The sequence below is a fragment of the Pungitius pungitius genome, chromosome 17 (assembly GCF_949316345.1).
Source record: "Pungitius pungitius chromosome 17, fPunPun2.1, whole genome shotgun sequence".
Classification (NCBI taxonomy): Eukaryota; Metazoa; Chordata; class Actinopteri; order Perciformes; family Gasterosteidae; genus Pungitius; species Pungitius pungitius.
This window is the reverse complement of record NC_084916.1, coordinates 16,164,422-16,181,615: the sequence shown is the minus strand read 5'-3', so window position 1 is coordinate 16,181,615 and position 17,194 is coordinate 16,164,422. Positions and strand designations below refer to the sequence as shown.

The 17,194-nt window shown below is 49.9% G+C and overlaps 1 protein-coding gene across 2 annotated transcripts; it reads right to left on the bottom strand.

The window, feature by feature from the left end:
* Nucleotides 1–11: 11 nt before the first annotated feature.
* LOC119219036 (hippocalcin-like protein 1) lies at nucleotides 12–16,388 on the bottom strand. Of its 2 annotated transcripts, none has more exons than XM_037473898.2 (5): nucleotides 16,158–16,388; nucleotides 5,592–5,774; nucleotides 4,619–4,900; nucleotides 2,746–2,851; nucleotides 12–2,297 (listed from the first exon to the last, which is right to left on the bottom strand). In XM_037473898.2, the coding sequence occupies exons 2-5, from the start codon at nucleotides 5,685–5,687 to the stop codon at nucleotides 2,200–2,202; spliced, it is 582 nt and encodes a 193-aa protein (XP_037329795.1). In that variant the 5' UTR covers nucleotides 5,688–5,774; nucleotides 16,158–16,388; the 3' UTR covers nucleotides 12–2,199. The 2 variants fall into 2 exon arrangements, with proteins under 2 accessions (XP_037329795.1, XP_037329796.1); XM_037473899.2 differs by having other exon boundaries at nucleotides 5,592–5,770.
* Nucleotides 16,389–17,194: the final 806 nt, after the last annotated feature.

Here is a 17,194-nt window from a genome sequence, read left to right as displayed (position 1 = left end):
GTCCACACGGGCAGCTTTGAAACACATAAGTATATTTCAATATATCAATTTCAGATCCATTGGAACAAACATGACAATCCTCACAAGAGGTTTCCATGCAACAGAAAAAAATAGGAAGGAAGGAAAGGTAGGTTAGTAAGGAAGAACCAAAGAAGGCGGGCTAGTTATCAAACGCAAGGTGTCAGTTCTTTAGGAGCAGTGACGAGAGAGAAAAGGGCTAAACTGGACTTCCTCATCCTGCCAGGTGGGGTCACTGACACTTCAGGATCCCAAAGAAGATGCTCCCGGGTTTGTTACCCTCCGAGGTCCGGCCCAACGTGTGGATGCGGCAGCACTGGAAGCTCACTTTGCCCCTCCTGCTGCGCTAGTTTGGTTTGTGAGCCAGTGAAATGTTGGGCTGTTAAACAAATCATATGTTTGTTTGTGAAATCCAGGGAATACGCTAAAGGGACAAATCCCACCCAGTTACTGTTTGTCTCAAAATGTATAGTGCAAAGTCCGTCTAAACCTTTGATGATACAGATGCTCAACCACCTGGAATCATTTTATCAGTCTGCATTTAAATGAAGCTCCTTCAAAAGGAAAACCTTTTGTACAAGTTTCATATACTTTGTGGCAGTTAAATCGATAACAATACGCTATGTTTTATGCAATGATCTTTTCAATGATCTATCAAACTAATAGGAACTATAGTTATTACATGCCTGAGCTCAATAAACAGAAGATGTCAGTAGGGCCCAGCCGATGAGGGCCTTGTGGGTGGTGTGGGTGGAGCCGGTACTCCCTGAAGCCTGCGTGGTGTCCAGCTCTGGACCCTTTTTGAAGTTGCATCTCCTCTTCGCGTCGGGGGGCGACCGACCGGGTTCCCGGCCCGTCGACGCGTTTTCCGCTCCCCTCAACGAACCCAACGCGAACGCGGCCACTGGCGCCGTGGACACCTTAAGAACTCCGATGGGAACGCCGGTGCATCCTGTCTCGTGGAACAAGTCCCTTCATCTAGCTGCTAATCCAGGAGGTAATTGAAGCGTTCAGCTGGAGAGTGATGAACGAGCCCTTGGTGAGTTCCCTGTCGGTCAGAGGTTGGGGGGTTTGGTGGGTTGGTGGGTTGGGGGGTGGGGGGGTTAGTGCCAAAGCAAGACAAATACTGCGCCGCGTTAAAAATATGGCGATGTGCGTTAGCTATCCCTGTGCGAGTCGTGGGCCCGTAGGATCATGCAGGATCTCAGACGTTGGCCGCTCTGATTGTTGAAGGACCTCTAAATACTCACAGTGCATGTTCACGTGCACGCGTTACATTCACTACCGAATGCGCGCAGCCCGGACTTTACAAACACGCGGCGGGGCGGCGGCGGACCGCGTGTGCTACTGGTGTTGATCAAAAAAAGCGTAATGGGGTTCCCCTCGTGATGCCTAAGCGGATCCTCCACTCCCCAAAAGGATCCAGCACATCTCACGCCTTCTCTCCCGATCACTGTGAACCGGAATAACGTATCAAATTAAAAGCACAATATTACAAGTAAAAATGAATAAATGAAACCGCTTGATGAAAGAAAACAATATGTACAAATTAAAGAAAGAATAACATCTCGTTTTTAAAAAACAAATAACAAAAATGCGAGTAGATATCAATAAAAAGCAGATGGGGATTTTAGGCCTTTTTTTTTTCAGCAAAAGATCATATAGCAGTAAAATCCCGACTATCCTCCCCGACCACTCTGATCAGACTAGGAAAGCTGTGCTACATAATACTGCCTTTTCAATGCCAGAGAGCGTGAGCCGTACATGAAGGAGACCTTCACCTTGTGACATATAGGGACATACAGTATATATATATACACCATGTACATGCGTGTCGGAGGACGAAAAAATCCACACTTTGTCACGAGCTCCTTGGAAATCCATCGTTCCACAGGGAGAGAGGGAGAGATACGCGGGAACGTTAGCGGAGGCCACCGACGCCTTATCCTTAAATGTCCCTTCAGTTTTTCCAAATGTAACAAAATAAATAAAAGCGAAATGATAGTGACGGCTTTTCTTATGCTCCTTAAAATCCCTCCTCCATCGTCGCACACAAAACGGACAAAAGAAAAATCGATACGAGAGACGAGAACCATCATGCGTTGATTTGAGTGATTCAAAAGCAACAGAGAGGGTGAGGGGGAAAGGGTCGTAGCAAGGAGGTGGGGGGGGGGGGGGGCTTCAGAACTGGGAGGCCGAGCTGGGGTCGCACTGGAGTAGCCGGACAATGGAGGGGTCGCTTTTGGCACCTTTGATGAACTCCTCCAGGGACAATTTGCCTGCAGGCGAGAGAGAGATGGAAGACACAAAAGGGGGGAAAAAAAAGCTTTTATTTTGGAGGACTGTGTTACATGAAGCCCTCTGTACTGTACTGATGAACACATTAATCTTATATGTTAACGGTTCTGCTGAGTCATTTAAAAAAGCTACTTACTGCAGAGTCGCTCTGTTGTTTATGTATTATGTGTAAATATGCAATATGAAGGTAAATCAAAGAATGGTTTTATAAAAGGAGATTATGGGAGGATGTGTAAAAAAAAAAAACTGAATATATGCAAAGCTGGGTTCTTACAAAAACCTGTTTCTACATTGAGAGATTTGGGTTCCATGTGGGGTTTTCCCCCCAAAAAAACAAATGCTTCTGGAGAACCATCACTGACACATCATCCACAACCCCTCCCTCCTTCTGCACAGTCGGACCTCCAAGCAGCCGTTTATCCGTCTCACCGTCGTTGTTGAGGTCCATTTGTCTGAAGATCTTGTCCGTCCTCTTCTCCGGCGTGGATTCGTCCTCTGGCATCTTCATCACGGACGACACCATCTTGTAGATGGCCTGAAGGGGCAGGGGGGGGGGAGACCGGAGGAAGACAGGGTTATGGGGTGGGCGGCAGAACAGAAAGACAAAGTCAAGCCATCAGGGGACTCGTTAAGGAGACTCAGCAGGAAAGAAGTAAAAAAAAAATAAAGCCACTGCAGCTTCTCGAGATGCTGCTGATAAACGCTTTCTACATTCAGTCCACATGATTTAAGGACATTTGTTTCTCCCGATGCTGCTCCCGGGGTCCGCATACATGCCTTCAGGGGGGGCGGTGGGGGGGGGGTTTACAAGTGGAGCTTACGGCATTGATCTGATACATCTTCAGCCTGCGGGTCGTTACGAGCGCCTCGTGTCCCCTGACAGCATTAAATTAACCTCTGCAAGAAGAGTCTCAGCCGGCCTGAGATGCAGATCTACAATCAGCTTACGCGCCCATTAAATCAAAGCTCCTCCGCCGGGAGGGCGGGGGGGGGGGGGGGGGGGTGTTAAAACTGACTGACTGCAGATCGGTGTCCCTGCAGAAGGGAAGGGGGGCTTGCACAACGTAAGCCCTCTGTGCCTTCTGGGTAACGGCTGTAAAACCGTACCTCTCGTCTTCCTTCAGAGAGAAAGAGATTCATTGCATGTGAAAATATTTATTCAAACTTTGGACAAACTCCATTCACAGAGGAATGCACATCGATGCAATTGAAAGGCCATTTTTTAATGACTGACATTGATATCTGATTATCATTTTTATGTGTATGACACAGGTTGAGTAACACAGCAACCCTCTCATACAACTCTTTTGGGGGTAAATATCCTCCTTATAACATTAGTTTAATAATGACATGCATCCATTCACCGTTTTCTTTATATTTGATAAAACTTTCCGATCTCTGTGTTTTGTTGGAGATTATGTGAATTGTCATCCCATAATTAGAACAACTCCCTCCTATGAGGACCACGTCTCTCTCTCTCTCTCAATGGGGCCCCTCCTCTCTCGCCCAACGCAACGTAACCTTAACGAGGTTAAGGATAATCCCGGTATTCTGCACACTCAGGGATGAACTCGGGTTAAATTTAACCCGCTAATCTATGAGAACCCAGAAGCCCACACACAGGGACACACACACACACACACACACACACACACACACACACACACACAGCGAGATCCGTGGGCAGATATCTCCACGTGTCTTTATTTCTCCTCTTCCAGAGTGACAGGATTACATCCAGCACTAATGTAGCCCTGTGCTTAAGTATGTCTTTAAAGGTCTTTGCACATCAACGTTGAGCCTCTTTGAACATACAAAGTGTGTAACTGCCAAGGATCGTTTTTGGGTTAATAAATGTGAAGTTAAGTTTTTTTTAAACTAACATACTTCTGACATAAATCGGGGGTCACCACACAAATGTCACGTGTCACTGTTTTAGATCCCTCTGAACTTGATTTGTTTGTGCCGCCTATAATAACCGTAAGGAACTCCACTGATTGCACTGGCAGCTCAATTGATGCGGATTGACAATAATGACTCAGCTTTTCAAAAAATCCTCTTACGCTGTGGAAGACTCGCCAACAAGTGGAGAAAATAATGCTGTCACTGCGGGTTTACTCCTTGGCCAGAGGACAAACACTGTAAAATAAGGGATTCAAATGGTTTCTTCACGGGTTAAGTTGTTTTTCAAAGGTTATGAGAGGAACTAAGAGCCCTCTCATCCTACGATAAGGGTTCTAATGATTGTTGTGGGTTGCACTGTACCACATAAGAACGGCAATACCCAGAGTCCTTTGCTCACCTGCACGATCTCCAGCATCTCATCGCGGCTGATGTACCCGTTTCCGTCCAGGTCGTACATGCTGAAGGCCCACTTCAGCTTCTGCTCCAGCTTTCCCCGGGACGTCACGCTCAGGGCGATGATGAACTCCCGGAAGTCTATCGTCCCGTCGGCGTTGGTGTCAAACGTTCGGAAGACGTGCTCCGCGAACTTGGAGGCGTCGCCGTAGGGGAAGAAGTTGGCGTAGATCTTCTTGAACTCCTCCACGTTCAGGGTGCCGCTGGGGCAGTCCTTCAAGAAGCCCTGGGGGAGAGGACGACACACGGGGGGGGGGATGAGTTGGTCCCGGAGAATACAACACACCTCTGCATCGTCGGATCCAAATGGACCATTTCACATTCCACGTGAAACAGGCTGAAAAAGGTGCTTGGTCTTGGATGGTTGAAAGCGGTTCTATCTTCTTTTCACTGAGTCCCGTTGATGAAGCAGCACTGAGAGAGGAATGTCCTCTGAGGTCCACATCACGTCTCCAGCCTCCTGGAGATAACCCTGCTGAGAGCGAGCACCACTTTGTGAAGGGACCTGGGTTCAGTGGGACTTAAGAGAGGGAAGTGGTGGAATATCAGCTCTTATTCTCATGCACTGCTGTTGCATGGGTTTAGTCCACGCACGAAGCTGTAAAGAAGTGACACAAACACAAACACACACACACACACACACACATTTTGTGGGTGGGGGTTAACTTGTGATTGACAGGCCCCTGCCACAACGTCTGTGAGTCGTCTGTGTTTTTGTCTTTCTGTGTTGCGCCCTTTGCCGCCGTGGCTTAAAGTCAACTGTAATATTGCGTTTGCCTTATTCAGCACTTGGTTGTGTTATTGTGCTAAAATGCCTACGCACCAAGATGACTAAGCAGGTCACTAAGCAAAGTATTTACCGTCCCTTGTGACTTGTGCACTAATACCGTTCTTTGTTCTGGGGGGTCAACGCGTACCTTGTACCACTCCTGCAGCTCGTGGTCGGAGAACTCGGTGTTCTCCCGCAGGTCCTGAAGCATCTCGGGCCGCAGCTTGCTGTTCTGCTTCCCCATGGCGACGGGACCGGGCTCCTGGTTTCCTTGACGACGACAGCGACTGCAGCACTATAGCCAGGCCGCTTTTTCCCCCACCCCACCTGTCTGTCAGAGACAGGACAAAGAAACCAGCGGCAATTAGCCGGAGGGATGGGTGACCTCTCGTGACCAATGAGAAGCAGCGTGATGTCACTGGAGCCACTCGCCCCAAAAAAAGAAAAGAAAAGAGCAATTAGAGAGGATTATAGATAGATACTGTCTGCGACAGGTGAGGAAGGTGTCTGTTCCTAACCATCTGGAATACACACTCCGTCTCAGAGCAGGGCACAGAAAATCTCTCACTCCTCCACGATTCAGATTTGGATGTAATCCAAGCCCCGGTCGCATCGTATCGTGCCCCGATTCCCTCGACACGGAATGTTGCGCAATTCCACGCGGCTTCAAACCGCTGCATCACATGAGCAAAACACGGAATAATCCTTCGAGCGTCACAAGGGGTGCGCCCACTGATCACATTTACGGGTTTATCTGGCCAGCTGTGTGTTTGTGTCAAATCATCTTTTTGCTGTGTGTGTGTGTGTGTGCCACATTTCATAATCTTCATCTCAGCTCTGAACTCCCTGAGAAGACAATAGTATCACCGCCGCCATTGTTTGATGGCTTTTTTTGTGTGCAAATTAACAGAAAAAATGAAGGTGTCTTTCTAACGTGACACTGCAGAGCTTACAATAAGGTGTTTTTAAACCGTGCATTGAATCCTTTAGAAGAAAATTGTGAAAGGAACATTGATAAAACGAACGTACAAACACAATTATTATCATTATTTTAAACTGTGCATGAATACACAACCTGAATACGGCTTGCAAAATATAATTTGCTCTCATCTGAAAACATTTTCGGCCTTCATGTGAGCAATTAAGTTGTTTTGGTTGCATTTCCAGGGAAGATCAACGTGTACTTGTTAACTTTCCTCCTCTGCAGTAGACAGCTAATTAAGCCATGTTTCACCATCAAAGGCAGTGTCCTGTGTGTGTGTGTGTGCGCGGACACCTTCCGCTGCAACTCGTCCGACCTCTTCGACCTCCGCGGCCAAAATACGTGAACATAAACTCCGTGTTTATAGCGGTGTGAACCCGCTGTGGGTGTCGAAGGTCTTTGATCTGCTGCCCTGCGAAAAAACAAAACCCACTCGGGCCGATCGCCTCGTTGCTCGAGTTGATAAAATCACACTGACATGGAGTCCCTGGTCCTCGATCTCCTGTTATCTCCGCGCACATCTCCTTTAATCTCATTTGCTCGGGTTAGTTCGCCCTCCACCGTTGGACAGATGTGCCTAACTCGTCTTCTCCAGGTACACGTCTCGCTACAACAAGCGCCAATGCTTCTCACTGCTTCCTGTAGAGGTTAACAGGCCTGGACCTGTGTGCCTGTACTTCCGACCCCCCCCCCCCCCCCCCCCCCTTCGTACCGTCCCTCCATCGCCCCCCCCCCCCCCCCCCCCCCCCACCACAGGGACTCTTCCCCTCCAACATCTGTTCCAGAGCCACCAGGCGGGTCACCGGCGTCTGGGCCGGTTGACCCCTGCGCCCCAAGGAGGACGGAACGGGACGGGACGGGACGAAGGTGGACGAAGGGGACGAAGGGACGAAGGGACGAAGGAGACGAAGGGACGAAGGTGGACGAAGGGGACGAAGGGACGAAGGAGACGAAGGGACGAAGGTGGACGAAGGGGACGAAGGGACGAAAGAGACGAAGGGACGAAGGTGGACGAAGGGGACGAAGGGACGAAGGTGGACGAAGGTGGACAGCGGATCACAAGCAGCGGTGAGACGTTCCCTCCGGAGACAGAGAGCCTTGTTGGATGATGGAAAGTCAGAGACCGATCGAGAATGAAATAGAAAATAATTTAAAAAAAACAATTACCAAGTAGCAACAAACTCCCTGTAATCTAATAAGTCAAGGAACAACTTTTAATGAAACCTTTAATGAGGTGTGATTCAGAACATAGTTTTCTTTTAAGCGGCCAGTAGCCAGATATTTTGTGCCAATATTATAATAGCTTTTTTTTTTTAAAAATGTATGAAGCCATTTTATTGCGCTATAAATTCCTAAAGCATTGTATTGCCCATCAGTGGACACTAAAAGTGATTGAATTCTCCGAGTAGCTGCGGCTTTACTGCAAAAATCCTCCCTAAATTCTCTGTGGAATAACAAAAACAAATAGACTGTCTTCTATTTTAATAAAAGGCCGATTCCACCGCGTCCGCCCAACCTGCAGCTGCTATAAACCAAAGTGGGGAGAAAGCGGAGGAGAGCAGCTGTTTTAATGTTCTCATAAGACAAGAAAACGCGTTCTGCCAACAGCTCAGTCATTATGGGGGGGGGGGGGGAACTAAAGCGAGGGGTTGAAGAGTTGAAGAAGGAAGCGAAGCCGAGCTGATACCAAGTGAAGGAAAAAAAAAACCCCAACGGATCAAAGAAACGCCACTGATCTCTTTCTCTCTCCACTCGAGTGTCTTCTCAAAGAGCAGCAGTCTGAGAGGCCACTTGAGGGCCAACCACAGATTCCTCCTCCTTCTCTTCTCCCCTTTCCCCAGCCCAGCCCTTTGTGACCCAGCTGTGATTTTCGAGATCGTTGGGGCTCCGAGTTGGGTCTCCTCCCGTTCCCGAGGCGACGGATAGGCCTCGCGTAACTATTGAGGAGTCCTTCAGAGAGCTTGATCCCAACCAGGAAGTAATGGAAACGTTTTGGAAGATCATCACCCGACGATGTAGACCATTTCATTTGGTTTTATTGCAAAGGTGGGAGGTGGCACATTCTTCCTTTGATTGTCACACTACTTTGGGGAGAGGAACGCTGGTAGCTCCTCCATGTAAATCATGGATTCAAACTCCTCACATCAACCCTGTTCGTCCCCTCTCTCCTCGCTGCATGCTGCCTCCTTTCCTGCCACCGATAAAACGGGCACGAAGTCACCGATCCATACCAATGAAATCACCCAGGCTCCAAATGCCCATGTTTCCATCTCAAGAGACCGGCAGCGGAAAAAAAAGAAGAAGAAGAAGAAGAAGAAGAAGGACTGATGAAGGTGCGGAGAGTTATTGAAGGAAAAGACATTTAGGGAGCGGTTAAAAATAAGAATGAGGACTGGTCCTCGGTGTGTGGAGCTCTCTCTCTCTCTCTCTCTCTCTCTCTCTCTCTCTCTCTCTCTCTCCACGAAGAGTTTTCGGAGCATGTCGAAATGCCGATAATAACTCCTGAAGAGACCTCATTGTACTCTGCCACCTCCCTCATTTCATTTAAAGCATGGGATGTGAAAACTACGCGATGATTTGCCAGGAGGAGAATGAAGCGCTGCAGCAACATTTCAAGAGGGATTCAAAGGCTTGAGAGAAAGGGACGAGAGACGGACCTCAAAGAACCAATGGAAATGATCGTGCTCCCACGATCGCCATAATCACATTAAGAGAGACTTCTTCTGAGTGCAGTGGAGGGAATTATGAATAGTCATGTCAAAACGAATCGGTCCTCCGTGATGGAATCTGGGACTATTGAAGACATGCAGGGAAACGTCCCCCTGTTTGTGTTTAACAAGAAGTCCCGCTTCACATGCTTCGGGGGGGTGATTACAGAAGAAGTCACACCGCTCCAACCATCCCAAAGCAAGCAACCATTTCCCCCGAGTTTCTCCCTCTGCCGATGTCCAGGACACACCGAAATCTCGTTTCATTTTTAATTTAAGAAAAAAAAAAAAAAAAAATCAATCCTACAAACATGTCAGCACACATTTTCTTCCGTGTTTCCTTCCAGGGGAGCGACGCAAGCCGGCTGACGCCAACAAGGAGAGAGAGGATATTCGTTGATGTAATATTTATGTCATATTTTTCTAGCCTCTTTCGCTGCCTTCGCCCCTCATGAAATATTCACACCAGAAAGCTCATCTTTGCGGCCTGCATCACAGAATGCAGCCGTGCAGCCGCTCCACCGTCCGCCTCCCTGCCTGCACGCCGACTGCTGTGTGGCATTGCAAAAATGATGCAGGAAGTTTTTATGTGATAATGGCACGGTGCAAAGCGATGCATGTGAAATGTGTCGGGCGAAAGCAATTGACCCATTCGTTAAGCCCCCCCCCCCCACCCCCCCCTCCCCCTCTGCTGCTACCGAGTCAAGCTGTCGGAGCGACCGCTACTAAGGTTTAGGAAATAGAAAAGGACAGAAGGTTTTGAGCATTACATGAAATATGTCATTGGAAAAGGACATTTAGTACACCTTTACCTGCTAGCATAGCACAGCTGTGGCAATGGCCAATTGGGTGCGAACCAAGGCCGCTGCCATTGGCCAGTCTGCTTTACGGGCAAAGCGGAGAGCAGATGGAAGGAAGGATTAAAGAAAACGCGTGGAAGCACTCGGTCTGCTTCGGAAGGGGGGGTGTGGGGGGGTCAGAGAGAGACAGCTCGACCTCTAGTCGCAGTTTTTTCAGGGAGCCGGGTTCCAGGTTCCGGGCTCCCGCGGGGCGCGGTGGTATTAATAGACGCACTTTAAGACGTCAGCGCCGTTCTCCCCTGTAAAAGAATGCAACCTTCTGTCGGGGCGCTGTTGTGTAACTCGTTTAGAAACACGTGCACTCACGCCAGAAGTCTGAGCCGGTTCCAAGGCCTTGAACTGGATCAAAGGTGGCCGTGTTGCGTGTGAGTCTTTTTTTTTTCAGGTACGCCAACAAAACGTGTCCGATAATTACCCGCCGCGGCGCCCAAACAGCGATCAGCGTAATCCCGTGGATGAACCTCGGGATTGTAGACAGATTAGTGCAGCAGTTTTTACCAACGATACGGCATTCACAAGCGCACCCACTGCACACGGCGTGGAAATCATGAATCAATTTGCTGATTGGAGCAGGTGTGTTCGGTTCAAACCAAGATCCTGCGTCACTGAGTTTGATGCTCATTCTTTTCTCCGCCATGGACAGCGTCAGGGGTACACAGCCCCCGCTTATGAGACAAATCTCACATCACAAAAGTTCAAAGTCGATGGGGTCGTTTGCTGGTTTGAGAAATAAGCATGAAGTTCTATTTTTATAACCAAATAATATATCACGTTTCCCATCGACGAGTCATGTGACATTGTCCGACTGACCCCTAAACCAATAAACAGCGTCTACAGATTCCCCTCGGGGGGAGGGGGGGGGGGGCAGTTCTATTCCTGCCGCGGAGGTGAAGGAGAATCCTGATGTACTTCTATCCTCAGCTGCGATCAATACGCTGACAGACTACACCCCTCTCCGTTCTGTTTCCCTCCCTCCTTCTGCCCCGCCAAAATAAAACAACGCCAATGTCACCCTGTCATTCCCCCGACAGCCCCCGATCTTCGCTAAATGCCTCGGGCCCGAGCTCGCTGCTGCTTGGGCGTCGTTACAGTCAAACCAGGAAGTTGTGAGAGGCCGCGCTGCTCGAATGGCTCTAAAGGCTCTAATGTATATATTCAGGTGAAGAGGATCCATAATCGGACTCTGACAGCAACCCGAATCTCACACCTGGCGGAGAGCAGCGAGCTCTCACTTTTGCAGCTGATGAAAAAGCCAAACAACAGAGGGAAAGTGTCTAAAAATACCCTGGAGGGAAGGAAAAGGGCCGACTCAGCGAGCCTTCGCCCTTCATCACGAGCCGCGTGGTGGAGATGTCCCACAATGCAACGGGGCACAGTGCTGGCGCGTGCAGGGCTCGCATTATTTTTACGTGATGCAGATATGAAGGTACAGAACTGCGTATGATTTACTTTTACATTTCAATCAGGTAAAAGTTTAGTCACGTGCCGATTAGCTGACGCCATTAGCTTCTCTTCCTCCACAGGAGAAGAACTAACTGGAGCAATTTAAATGAAGACAAAAAAAAAAAATAACTGCTCATTTACACACGCGATAATGAGTAATAATGCAGTCAGAGTCCGTCTCTAAATATCTGCGTCTGTAGCTACCAAAAAGCTAAAGAAACGAACCTTCTCAACCTCAAGGAAACCTGTTCCAGGGATAGACATTGTGTGTGTGTGTGTGTGTGTGTGTGTGTGTGTGTGTGTGTGTGTGTGTGTGTGTGTCCGTGACGTACGAGAGGAGAGACACCAACGCACGCACCGCAGCGCTTTGCATGATTAAAGAGCATCGCTCGCGTCGAATGGGAGCCAGAGCAGCTCCGCGGATGCAGGTTTGCGACGTGAGTCCAGGGAGTCGTTGCAGCTGCATGCATAGATGCGTCCGAGCCGGGCCGGCGCCGCATTGATGGCGGCTTCTTTTCGGGGGCCCTTTGCTGAGCTTAATGGATGCTGCCACGGCATGAAACGGGCTGTGACATTTCAAAACGGAGACATTTCTCAATTCGTTCAGCCGTCACTGTGGAAACACCCAAGAAGCAGCCGCAACGCGCTCCGTTGATGTGCTGACCCTCTACAGACAGATGGAAGGAGACGAAAAGGAGCGGGCCAATAGAATTCATACACAAACCAAACAAGTCCAAGGGTTAGGGTTAGCGTTGGCGGGACCGGTCCATCCGACGTCCTGCAGCTGAAACTGGGACAACAGAAGGTATTCTGGGGGTTAATCAGACGGTTCTTTAAAAAAAAAAAAGTGAGAGATACATCAGAGGAGCATCGATGGCGGCCACTCTGCCCTCGCCCTTCAACACGGAGCGTCCTCATTAGTGCATTTGTCCAGGAGGTTTAGGTGCAACCAGGGACGCCCCCCCCCCCTTCACTCTCTCCCCCAGGTCGCACAGGCCGCATAAGTCAGACAGAAGGACGCGGCGCTCCTCGGGTCTCTGCAGACACGCCGTGTCCTTTCTTTCCCCGTCCGGATGACAGATTACAGCCGCCCCGCCGCCGCCGCCCGGCAGCTGTTTCTCGGGTTTAAACTCTGCGCTTCATAATCCAAGTGCTGCCGGCGTGGTGGAGTGGGCAGCTGCTCTTGAAGCGATCAGCGAGCGGCGTTATCAGCCCCGTGGAGAGGCCGAGGTGGGGGGCGGGGGGGAGGGGGGAGGGGGACCTCTCGCTTCTTATTCCTGCTTATTTTGAGGCCGCTTTGAGATACGATCTCAGCCGAGGTATCGCTGGAGTGTGTGTGTTCTCCAACGGGTCTTATCAGAAGACACACACACACACAGACACATGTTTGATCAAACCGTCTCTTACTCGCTGTCGGCTGATTGATGGCTTCAGCTTCAGATGCTCTTTCTTGTTCCAACTTATTTGTTTTTTTTGTTTGCCGGAGGACAAAAGGAGGAATCGCGAAGCAGTTGTGTCACATTACTCGGGCCCAGCGTCTTTTGATTGGATTCACTGGCAGCAGCTAGAGGTCTTTACGACAGGGGGGGGGGGGGGATTTGGATAATCATGTTGCTTAAGCTCCACATCTGGTTTGCTCACACAGATGTTCCACTCAGGTCGACAACAAGGAACCCAAAATGACTTGAAATAAAGGCGCTGGTAAAGGACACGATAGTACAAAATATAAACAATACTTGGGAAAATCACAATAATGATGGAAATAATCATTTAGCTTCAAAGTATATGAAACAGAATTGACATCAAACGCAATGCGTATGTTTGAGATATTCATCTTTCTACAGGGAACCTGGTGCATCGCTGGATGGGTGAACCTCACTGAATGGAAATAATGTTCATAAACAGTTCATAAACAGTCGAATAAAGTGCTCACAACGTTGAGCCAGCGAGACTGAAAACAAACACAAAAAGAAAAGAGGCGCAAAGCATCCCTACGTTGAGGGTGGAGGTAACATCTTCGTTTCAGGGCCGTGGGGCCTCGAGCGGAGCAGCTGCTCTCCCTCAGCCTCACCGCGGGCTTCATCATCAGACCGGACGTGAAGGGCAGGAGACGCCCCCCCCCCCCTCGGGATCAGGGCGGATTAAGACCCTTACAGACCTGCGGTTGACCCTCGCGGGGGCCACCCGCCGACTCCCCTGCGCACGAAGGCAAAAGCGACGGAGACAAAGCGGCTTCCTTTCGAGGTGGATCAGATTCTCTGTTGTCTCCCTGGCGCCCGAGGGCAGGTGAATTATGGGTAGTGTAGTGCATTAAAGGGACACATGAAATTCAGTTAAGTAGTCGCGAGGAGGGCCTACAGCATGCATAATGTCTTGTGTGGCTCGAGGGGAGCTTTGTTGAGGCTGAGAAACAACCCCGATGACGTCATCGGGACTATTTTGGGCACTGCAGGCATGGCGTGGTTTTTGAGGGCCGACTGAGGTGTCCTCCACAAAAAGTACTTTCTTTTTTGGATTATTCCAGAAGCTTTGAGCGCTAATAATATGAGTGATTGTAATAAGATGATGTCAACATTTCATCGAACCAAACCCTTGCAGTAAATACAGCAAAGAAAACATACTAATATTGTTGTTAAAACATTTGAAAGTTTTCGCCCTTAAAAGAAACAAAAAAGTTTGATGTAACTTCTATAACTTTCATATTGTTGTGTTTTTGTTTAGTCTTTTTGGGGTTGTTTTTTCTTGACAATTATGACCACATTTTTGGTGAAAGGTTTAAAGAGGAGCTTTTCTAGAATTATTTCGATCAGATCATTTGAAAAAAAAAGGTATAAGCGTTGGTCGATAAAGGGTCACAAGTCAAAAAACAGTATCTCACCAAGGGCATCGTCAGGGTTTTTTGGGAGAGCATCATCAAAAAAGTACAAAAGACAAATTTAACATAAAAAAACAGCAGTTTCCTCTGCATGGACCGAATTCCACTGGCCTCCCCCTGCTGCCTGAAGATGTACAAACAGCATTCCTATGCAAGGCGAGTAGGTGGGGGAGGGGGGGGGGGGGGGGTTAGCCCCACCGACCCAAGGCCTGGGGGCCTCTCTCCGGCTCCACAGAGGTCTCCGAGCGTTCGGGAGCATTTCGAAGGTTTCACTTGTCTCTCTGCGGGACAAAGAGCGAGCTCCGCGAGGCCCGGCCGCCATGTGCTTCCATCACATGACCCACCAGTGACCTGAGCCCACGTGGCAGAGAAAGACTCCTTAATTCAAAGTGACTTTCGGGGGGGTTTTGGACTTGGGAATTCCAGGCAGACCAGCGGTGGGGGGGGGCACCTGGTCGCGGTGACGTACGAGAGCAAGGTCACCTGTGTCTAATTATGGAAAAGAAGTGCATCGCACAGCACCGGGCTCAATGAAACACACCTCAGATCGTGGCTTAACGCCTCACGGTTAACATCTGCTCGCATGTGTGCGTATGCAAGTTATGTGTGTGTGTGTGTGTGTGTGTGTGTGTGTGTGTGTGTGTGTGTGTGCGTGTGCAGGCGGGAGGGAGATGCACTCCGCCACACATTTATCTTCTTACGCAACAACTAGCGTTAGCACATGAAGGCTAAAACCCCGCTTCTTCCAGACCAAAACACACGCCGGATCAGACTGAGCGATCTTCCTCCCCCCGGACATGCGCCGCCGCGCCCCCCCCCCCCCCCCACCCGTCATCACTAACCCCAGGGGTCACCCCCAAATGACGGCCACGTTGTCCACGCCTCTCATCGTCCGCCCTCAAAATGACACGTTCAGCCCTACACGACTGGCAGTCACCTGCCAACGTCCCCTGCAGGGGTCGGGTCAGCTGACTGCACTGCACAAGACAGGAACCGGTTAAACCTGAGTGGGTGGAGTGGAAGCAGCCGAGTGGCATTTAGGGAAGAAGGTGTTGCATCAGTGTAGCTTATTCTTCTTCTTCTCTGAAGGGAAAAGGAGAGCAGTGGTCCCAGAACACCTGGTGACGGATTGAAGGTGTCATGGTGCACACGGGCCCATCTGCCTATTATTTTATTATTTTTGACCACACAACGCTGCAAATAAGAAGAGATTTCCAATTGAGATACAAATTCCAAATGTCTCACAAGCTGCATGCGATGCAGAGCTACTGTGGAAGAGGACTGGAGCAGACAACGGAACTTTCACTCGGCTCACATTGTAGTAATCCTACTCTTCTGTAGGGGAGGAATCAGCAAGATAGACTCAACCGCTGCAATAAGAACATATGGCAATGCATCTTTATAAACTTACTACCACAGCCTGCTCGAACAAAACAGAAACCACTGTACCGCGGCGTGGTCAATGACACATAAACCTCAAAGAGGATGAACGTAGCTCATAATTATGCTCCTCGTGGCTGTGGCACGCACAGCAGCACCGTGCGCATCCATCATTCATAAAATACACGAATAACACTCTCATCCTATTGTGCTAGGTGCAGATTTTGACTCAATCTCTACAAGAAGATGATCAACCTGTGTGGGATGCACAGAGGGGAACACAAAGCAATCTAACGACCCGCCGGAGATCTACGGGATGGGTTCAGGTCCCGTCGGCGGGTTCACGTCCGACACATCGCGTGTCCAAAGCCCAACACGACCCCCGTGAGACCCGCATCGTTAAGGAGGGCTGTACACGAATGCTTCCCCCCCCCCCCCCACCCTCCCCTCTCCCCTTAGTCCTTACCCGATGAAGCCGAGGTAGTATCTGTCGCGGGGAAGATGGTCTCCCTGCTCCGGTTCAGCGGGGCCGGTGTGCGGGACGGTTCCCGGTTCCCGGTGCAGGAATGATCGTCTCGGGCTGTCCAGACGATCTCTTCTCCCCCCGCCTGCTCCTGATGCCGGATCCTCCGTCTGCTTTACGAGTGCTGCTTCTGCTGCTCCTTCCACGCAGACTGGGGTGGGGGGCGGGGGAGTGGGATGGATGGGGGGGTAGGGGAGGGTGGGGGGGGGGCTTTGGCTACAGCAGCCGAGCCCTGCAAACCATGTCACCGGGAGGCGGGGGGCAGCAGTGGCGGTGCTGCGGTGCTGCGGTGCGGGGAGCCGCTGTCTTCCTCTCCTCCGGAGGTCTGGACGGGATGGGCGATCCGGGACGGTGTGTTTTGGTGCCGAGCGCTCCGGTGGAGTGGATTTAAACCGGGGGGGGGGGGGGGGGGGATTACGTGGTAGGGTTTTAATTAGACAGCGCTGCGCCTATTGGCACCGACGTTGCGCACAGCCCTCCTCTTATTTCTCTCCCTCTCTTTCTCTCCCTCTACCCCCCCCCCCCCCCCCCCCCCCCCCCCCCCATCACCCTCTGTCTCGCTGGAGAAAGCTAAGATACACATGCGCGTGTGTCACATAGAATGATGGCGCCCCGCGCTGAGTGGATACTAATATAATCTGCAGCGCCACATTGGGTGTTCCATGCAGATGGAGGAGGCGCAGAGGTCACAAACAGACCAACGCACCAGGAAAGTGTTCCTATAGGTACCGTGTTTATAACACACAGCATGACCTCCTTCGTTACTCTGATAGTATGATATGACTGGAGGTTTATCTTCATCATGCAAAATGACACAGAATTGAAATTCTGAAAGACTCATGCGTATTATTTGTGACATGCAAATAAAAGTTACCATCGAACTTTGGTTTTTAGATTTGAGCATGGTTTCCACTTTTAAAATCCTTTGAAAAATACCCTAAACTTGTTATTTCTACAATTTGATCCCTAGAACATCAACA